The sequence below is a fragment of the Mus caroli genome, chromosome 7, assembly GCF_900094665.2.
Source record: "Mus caroli chromosome 7, CAROLI_EIJ_v1.1, whole genome shotgun sequence".
Classification (NCBI taxonomy): Eukaryota; Metazoa; Chordata; class Mammalia; order Rodentia; family Muridae; genus Mus; species Mus caroli.
Genome location: NC_034576.1, coordinates 91,056,057 through 91,064,924, shown reverse-complemented (window position 1 = coordinate 91,064,924; position 8,868 = coordinate 91,056,057). Strand labels below are relative to the sequence as shown.

Below are 8,868 nucleotides of genomic sequence, written 5' to 3'. Positions count from 1 at the left end.
TGACAGTGTCTTTTGCCTCAAAAAATACTAGTGCAATTATCATTATTGTGAGTGAAAATGGAAATAAACTAAATTTATTAAGTCAAAAAAAAATACAGAATCATTCATCTGAGTATGAATCAAGCGGCACAAAGACAAAAGAACAGAAATTAGGAGGATTCAGAAAGACAAAGTAATTCTCAAAACATTGGAGGACTCATTAGGAATAGGAATTTTGAGGAACTAGCTATGTGTTTTCATGGATTTGTTCTATCTGATTGGCATACCCCTGTGTTATTCTGTAGGAGATAGTTTGGTAGAAAAAAATAAAGTTCTGGAATATCAGTCATAGCTCCTCGATTCTTTTGAGTCTTGGGTTCTGCCACCTAACATTATGGATATCATTTTCTTCACTTGTAAAAAGAAAAAAAAGAGAGAGAGAGAGCAGTTGTTTTTACAACAAAAATTTGGTTTTTAAAAATACAATGGTAAATATTTTAAAGTATTAGATTATATTTCTGCAAAAAATATATAATAGCTGTATGCCACATGGCAATTATTCTCATACTATTTAAGATAATGTTACTGTCCAGGAAACCCATAAGATCAAAAACTATTTTCTGTTTTACTCAAAATTGAAGTTCAAGCATTTTAATGATGTAGGTCTTGAGTTTTTCTTTTTGTTGTTGGTTTTTTCCTGTTTTCAGTCAGTATTAACCTTTGGAATATAAAGAGTGTCAGTGAACATGTTCATGCTCTACAAAACTAATTTTACATAACTATTGCTCATGTAAGAAATTAGGTTATTCTGGATACTTTAGAAAAATGGATAATATCCATTTGTTGCCTAATGTAGTTATTATCAATGACATAGAGCTTCATACCAAAATAATTCCATCAAGCTGCTGCTATCATTTTAGATAAAAGAATTAGGTAAATAAAGTGACTGTCATAAAATATACCCAGACAGGAGCTAAGTGTCAACATAAAAGTTACAATCAGTATTTTGAAAAGTAATGAAATGCAGTTTATTTTTTTAAAGCTATTTATTTGTAATAATTGAGGTGACTTCCTTTTGGGGACAGGACTACTGAAATAGGCAGTATTTTTTAAACACAACTTTTTTATTATCATGTTTTTCAGAAAGGGTGTATGATGCATAACCTATTTAAGAATAGAATAGAAATTTACTTGTCACTGAAAAATCATAATTTCCTATTTCTAAAGAGAATTCCATTATAACTTATGGCATCCTTTTGGTTTTCTCAAAGAACCAGATCTTGTTTTATTGATACTTTTATTGTCTTTGTCTCTATCTGATTGAATTCTGCCATGACATTTATTATTTCTTATCTTCTATTCCCCTACCATGTGTGTGCTTGCTTCTTTAAGAGCTTTCATGTGTATTTTTAAGTTGGTAGTATGAGAAGGTTCTAATTTCGTTATGGAGAAGTGCTATGAGTATTCATTCTAGCACTGTTTTTATTGTGTCCCATAAAGTTGAGTATGTTTCTCCTTCATTTTCATTGAATTCCAGAAAGCCTTTAATTTCTTTCTTTCTAATTTTTAATATTTATTTTTACTTTTTAATTTTATGTACATGGATATGAGATGCAAATGGATGTTAGAAGTATCCATGGACACAAGTGGAAAGAGTTGAATACACTGGAACTAAAGTTACAAATGATTGTGAGTCATACCATGTTGGTGCTGGGAATCAAACCTAGGCCCTATGGAGAGCACCAGTGCTCTTAAAAATTGAGCTATCTTTTCATACTCTCCCTTTTAAATTTCTTAATTCTTCACTGACCTAGGGATCATTGAGTAGAGACTTGTTCAATTTCCATGACATTGTAGGCTTTTTAGTGTTTCTTTTGTTATTGAAGTCCAGTTTTAATCCATAGTGATCTGATAAGATATATGGCATTATTTCAATTTTCTTATATCTGTTGCAACTTGCTCTATGGTCAGTTTTGGAGAAGGATCCATGAGGTGCTGAGAAGAAAAATATATTTTATGTGAGTGTGTGTGTGTGTGTGTGTGTGTGTGTGTGTATTTGAGTAAAAAGTTCTATAGTTGTCTTTTAGATCAATTTGATTCATAATTTCTATTAGTTTCATTAATTCTCTGTTTAGTTTTTGTCTGGAAGATCAGTCAATTGGTGAAAGTGGGGTGTTGACCCAGGGAAGGAGTTACAGAGACAAAGTTCGTAGGTGTGATGAAAGGATGGACCATTTAGAGACTGCTGTATCCAGGGATCCGTCCCATAATCAGCTTCTAAACGCTGACACCATTGCATACACTAGCAAGATTTTGCTGAAAGGACCCAAATATAGCTGTCTCTTGTGAGACGATGCCGGGGCCTAGCAAACACAGGAGTGGATGTTCACAGTCAGCTATTGGATGTATCACAGGGCTCCCAATGGAGAAGCTAGAGAAAGTACCCAAGGAGCTAAAGGGATCTGCAACCCTATTGTTGGAACAACATGATGTACTAACCAGAACCCCAGAGCTCTTGTCTCTAGCTGCATATGTATCGAAAGATGGCCTAGTCGGCCATCAATGGAAAGAGAGGCCCATTGGACTTGCAAACTTTATATGCCCCAATATAGGGGAATGCCAGGGCCAAAAGAATGGGAATGGGTGGGTAGGGAAGTGGGGGGTGCTATGGGGGACTTTTGGGAGAGCATTGGAAATCTGCTTGTGGACGTTGTACATCGTGGTGCGCACTAGGCTCCGCACCACGATGTACAACGTCCACAAGCAGGTGTGTGTGTGTGTGTGTGTGTGTGTGTGTGTGTTGTACTTCCATTGTTTTGTTTTTACTGGTATGGAATTATTTATTTCCTGTGTTTTCTTGGGTTGTAATTTTCCTTCTAGGCAAAGGACATTGTCTATAGGACAAAACAGCAACCTATAGATTGGAAAAGTATCTTTCCCAATCCTATATCTGACACAGGACCAATATCCATCTTTTTTAAAGAACTAAAGAAGTTTGACGCAAACAGCACAAATAACTCAATTAAAAATGGAGTACAGAGCTAAACAGAGAATTCTCAACAGAGGAATCTCAAATGGCCAAGAAGCACTTAAAGAGATATTCAAAGTTTTTTGTCATCAGGAAACTACAAATCAAAACAACTTTGAGTTTTCATCTCATACAGTCAGGATGGCTAAGACAGAAATATCTCAAGTGATAGAAATGAGGGTGAGAATGTGGAGCAGAAGGAACACTCCTCCACTGAGGGAAGGAGTTCAAACTTGTATATACATTTTTGAAATCACTTTTATGGTTTCTCAAAAAACTGGTAATACTTCTACATGAAGAACCATCTATAACACTCCTGAACATATAACCAAAGATGGTTCCACAAGGAAACTTGCTCATCTATGTTCATAGCAGCTTTATTTGTAATAGCTAGAAACTGGAAACAACCGAGGTGTCCCTCAATTACAGAATAGATTTTTTTTAATGTAGTACTTCTACCCAATGGAATACTACTCAGCTAGTAAAAATGAAAACATAATAAATTTTACAGGCAAATGGATGGACATTATTCTGAGTGAAGTAACCCAGACCCAAAAAGACATGAATGGTATGTACTCATTCATAAGTGTTTATTAGCCAAAAATACAGGATACTGAAGCTATACTCCACAGACCCAAAGAAGTTAAATGAGAAAGAAGGCCCAAGTGCAGATGCTTGAATCTCTCTTGGAAGGCAAAATAAAATAGTAATAGAAGGCAGATAAAGGAAGGGAACTGGATGAGAGAGGGGATGGGGAAGGAAATAGGGTGTTAAGAGTAGGTGTTGGGTGGGATAGGAGAGATGACTTGATGACATTGAGAATCAATGGAAATATGCAACTGACAGGGGTAGGGATTGGGACAACATCTTGAGGACATGACAGAGCCCTGGGATAGGAAGTGTACCCAAGAATTAATGGGAATGACTACAGCTGTGACTCACAACTTTGGGGAATTGGAAGCTGAAGAGGTTACCTCCTATAGCTAGGCAGGAATCCCAGTAGAGATGTAGGGAACCCAACTTTATATCCAAAATTTATTCTGTCTACAAGAAATATAGGTACAGAGGATGGAGCAAAGACTGAGCAAATAACCGAACAATAATTGGCCCAACTTTAAACCAATCCATGGGCAAGCACCTGTCCCTGATGCTATTAATGATACTCTGTTATCATTGCAAATAAGTGTCTAGTATGTCTATTTTCTGAGAGGGTCCACCCTCCAGCTGACTCAGACAGATCGCGAGACACATAACCAAAGTGTAGATGGAGCTTGAGGTCTCTTATGCATGAGGGAGAAGGAGATAAGAACTCCACAGAAAGATCAAAATAGTTAAGTAACCTAGACACTTGTAGAACTCAGAAAATGAACCACCAACCAAAGAGCATACATGGGCTGGATGGACCTAGCCCTTCACCATGTATGTATGTAGCAGATATGCAGCTTGGTCATCTTGTGGGTCCCAAACAACTGGAGTAGAGGGGCTATCCCAAAAGCAGTTGCCTGTCTGTGGGATATATTCTTATAGCTGGCCTGTCTTGTCTGACCTCAGTGAGAGAAGATGTGTCTAGCCCCACAGAGACTTGATGCACCATAGTCAGGGATACTTGGGGTTGGGCGGGGGATCAACACTCTCAGAGGAAAGGGGGATGGGGGTTGGGGAAGGACTGTGAAAGGAGGGTCGGTCAGTGAGCAGGATATAAAGTGAATGAATAAATAAACAAATGAATTAACTAACTAAAAACTTTGGCATCTTCCTAAAGATTATGATGCTATATTTTATGAACTTATTTGGTTCAGATTCAATACTGAGATATTTAACAAAACATTAAACATATTTTTGTGATGCTGTTTTTGGATAACATTGAAGTTAGTAGAATGAATAAAGCATTAGCATCTCTCCCTACTCCCCTCCACACTGACAGGACTTCATTGAACCAGATTAAGACATACTAAGAGAAGGCTGGACAAAAGAAAACACCTCTGCATAAATACATGACACAAGACCTTGTGTTTGCACATCTTTCAGATGTAGACTATGCAATGACATTTCTTAGTGTTCAGATTTCTGACCTTCAGAAGAGAAGTTATCACTATCAATTTTTATATACTGAGATTTGTACTGGGAGCAGAACACAAGTGAGCTCTTGTTTTCTGGCTTTATAAGTGTACCTTCTGTTAGCCTACTGCTTCATTTATCATATGAGTTAGATACTCATAATAAAATTGACACATTCATGCATCTCACACATATATCTCAACACATAACACATTTTTATAGTACACATACATATATCGTATATGTTTTTATTATTTCTCTAAAAGTCCTTCAATATACATTTAATCCTATAGATGCACATTTAGGTATATCCTCAGGGTGTCAGTCAAGTGTCAATCAAGTAAAATCTCTGGATAATTAAAAATCAATATTTTTTTTTGTTGTTGTTGTTTTCGAGACAGGGTTTCTCTGTATAGCCCTGGCTGTCCTGGAACTTACTTTGTAGATCAGGCTGGCCTCGAACTCAGAAATCCGCCTGCCTCTGCCTCCCAAGTGCTGGGATTAAAGGCATGTGCCACCACGCCTGGCCAATCTTTTTAAAATCTAGTGTTTAAGAACTTTGGCTAGTGACAATGTACCTCATCAGGAAATGGGCTATCAAATATACTGAAAATAAAACCTCATCATAAACCCCAATCTCTACAATTCTCTATTAAAAGTAAGTTTATATATAAATTATTAAAAACAATTTAAAAGTAACTCCAACAGGTTCTATGTATATATATTTTTTGATATCACTAAGCAATTAAGAAACCACTTTATATAAGGATATCATGATTTTGAGGATGTGAAGACTCTGAGATGTTACATTTTGATTCCTGCATTCATTGCAAATCTGCACATACTGTAGCTATTCACTTTCCATTGTTTCTGTGGTTTTTATAATGTTTTGTGATAGTTACACTCTCCTGATACACAGATTAGGATTCCAACAAAGCAGTCCTTATGCACCAAAAGTATGGAGCAAAAAATTTTGTTATTAATTTTCCAGTGTCACTTACCTGCCCAGAAGTAGAAATTCCCCTGCTAGACCCAAGCGTCTCATGGCCATGAGCAGACCTCGAACTGTCATGCCTTCACAGAAGCAGGCTACCACCCGGGCTTTAGGCAAATGACTCCTGAGCTTTTTCAACAGCTTGTCAAAGCTCTGTTCCCCAGCATTGCTGTAGATTTTGTAAGAGTGGGCGATGCAAATCCCTTCCTTCGCTGACATATCTTTGAAAGCCTCCATCCCACTTTCTCCATAGTTGCCTGTATGAAGATGAACAGACAAAAAGAAATATTGAAATAAGAGAACTGCATTTATTAGGTACAATAAGAATTTTTTATCATAACTGAGAGGTAGAACAAACTGTTTCAGTATATGCATACATTGTACAATGTTCAAATTGTTGTATCTTTCTGTTTTTATTTTACCTTTTCATTTTATGTTGAAAAATTTAACAATCTTTTTTTCTAGCTTTTCCAAGTTTACAGTTTATCTTATTATCTAACCAGAACATCTTTCTCCAAACTGATTATGATAATAACAGTCAACCAACCTTGCTCATTTTCTTCCTTTCCTTTTTTACCCTATTCTCTGGGTACTACCCTTTACCCTATTCCTTTCAATTTCTTTAAGAAGTGAGGTGATATGGTATTTACAAGTCATAACTTATTTACATAATACAATGTTTTTTCTTATCTTCATTCATGATGTCACAATAGCAGATTACATTCTTTCATATGGCTGAATGTTCCCTTGGGTATAGAAACCAAGTGTTCATCAGTTGGAAAACACTTAAGATGTTTCCACCATTTATTGTCAACAGTAAACACAGCCTCAATGGCCACAAGTGAGAAATTATCTCTTCTGCATACAAACTTGTTTTCTGTTCAATATATACCCATACCTTGGGGGCTCTTGGGGTACTAGCTGGTTCATACTGTGCTCCACTTATGGTGCTACTAGCTCCTTCAGCTCCTTTGGTCCTTTGTCTAGCTCCTCCAATGGGGATCTTGTGCTTAGTCCAGTGGTTGGCTGAAAGCATCTACCTCTGTATTTGTCAGGCACTGGCAGAGCCTCTGAAGAGATAGCTATATCAGGCTCCTGTCAGCAAGCACTTGTTGGTATCCACAATAGTGTCTAGGTTTGGGGACTGTACATGGGATAGATGCCAGATGGGGTAGTCTGGATGGTTTTTCCTTCAGTGTCTGTTCCTTGTCTCTGTATCTCTTCACATGGGTGTTTTTGATTCCCCTTCTAAGAAGGACCAAAGTATCCATACTTTGGTCTTCCTTCTTCTTGAGCTTCATTTAGTCTGTGAATTGTATTGGGTATTCCTGGCTTCTGGGCTAATATCCACTTATCAGTGACTGTAAACCACATGTGTTCTTTTGTGATTGGGTTACCTCACTCAGGGTGATATTTTCTGGTTTCATTCATTTGCCTAAGAATTTCATTAATTCGTTGTTTTAATAGCTGAGTAGTATTCCATTGTGTAAATGTACCACATTTTCTGTATTCATTCCTCTGTTGAGGGATGTCTGGGTTCTTTCCAGCTTCTGGGTATTATAAATAAGGCTGCTATAAACATAGTGGAGCATGTGTCCTTATTATATTTTGGAGCATCTTCTGGGTATTGCCAGGAGTGGTATATCTGGCTCCTCCAGTATTACTATGTTCAATTTTCTGAGGAACCACCCAACCACCAACCAAAGAGTACACATGGAGGGACCCAAGGCTACAGCTGCAAATGTAGCAGAGGATGACCTTGATGGACATCAGTGGGAGAAGAGACCCTTGGTCCTGAAAAGGCTCAGTGCCCCAATGTAGGGGAATGCTAGGACAGGGAAGCAGGAGTGGGTAAGTTGGTGAGCAGGATTTCGGGGGATGGGATAGGGAGTTTTCAGAGGGGAAACCAGAAAAGGGGATAACATTTGAAATGTAAATAAAAAAGTAGTTAATAAAAGAAAAAATATATACTCATATGTTCATATATTTTGTTAGAAAGTACTGTACTGGCTACTTCTGTGTCAATTTGACACAGCTGGAGTTATCACAAAAAAAGGAGATTCAGTTGAGGAAATGCCTCTATGAGATCCAACTGTAAGGCTTTTCTCAATTAGTGATCAAGGGAGAAAGGCCCCTTGTGGGTGGGACCATCTCTGGGATGGTAATCTTGGTTCTATAAGAGAGCAGGTTGAGCAAGCCAGGGAAGCAAGTCAGTAAGGAACATTCCTCCATGGCCTCTGCATCAGATCCTGCTTCCTGACCTGCTCGAGTTCCAGTCCTGACTTCCTTGGTGAAGAACAGCAGTATGGAAGTGAATAAACCCTTTCCTCCCCAACTTGCTTCTTGGTCATGATGTTTGTGCAGGAATAGAAACCCTGACTAAGACAAGTACTTATCTGCTATCTTTATTCAGTGCTCTTTTCCCCTTTGAGTCTCATAGTATGATGAATTCTTCCTACTGCTGTGATCTGTATATGGTTTATCCTCCAAAGATCCTATTGTGGGTGTTTGGTCTGTAGTACATTTGTGTTGGTAAAAGTGTCTTTTATTCTCCAGACTTATTTGTCATCTCACAGGCTTACCACTGGATAAGCTCACCCTTTCTATTTCTTTCTAAAATCTGGCGAGCTGGATAAACTCAGCTCTTCTGGCTCAAACTCCTCTTCAAGCTGACTGACTCAAACTGGCTTCTCTTGGCTTTTCACTGAATTGTTCTGCATGGCATCAAACTAACTTTGTCAATCTCTTCTAATTTTCTAGCTCCTTCTAGTCTCTGTGTCATGCTGTCTTTTTTTTTTTTAATATTTTT

The 8,868-nt window shown here is 37.7% G+C and overlaps 1 protein-coding gene across 8 annotated transcripts in view; it reads right to left on the bottom strand.

The window, feature by feature from the left end:
* The window catches only part of Grm5 (glutamate metabotropic receptor 5), a 910,014-nt gene that overhangs the window by 287,825 nt on the left and 613,321 nt on the right, over positions 1–8,868 (bottom strand). For all 8 annotated transcript variants that reach the window (XM_021167178.2, XM_021167179.2, XM_029479680.1 and 5 more), the window contains one exon: positions 6,067–6,316. In XM_021167178.2, the coding sequence (XP_021022837.1) occupies positions 6,067–6,316 (250 nt within the window). The remainder of the gene's footprint in view (positions 1–6,066; positions 6,317–8,868) is intronic.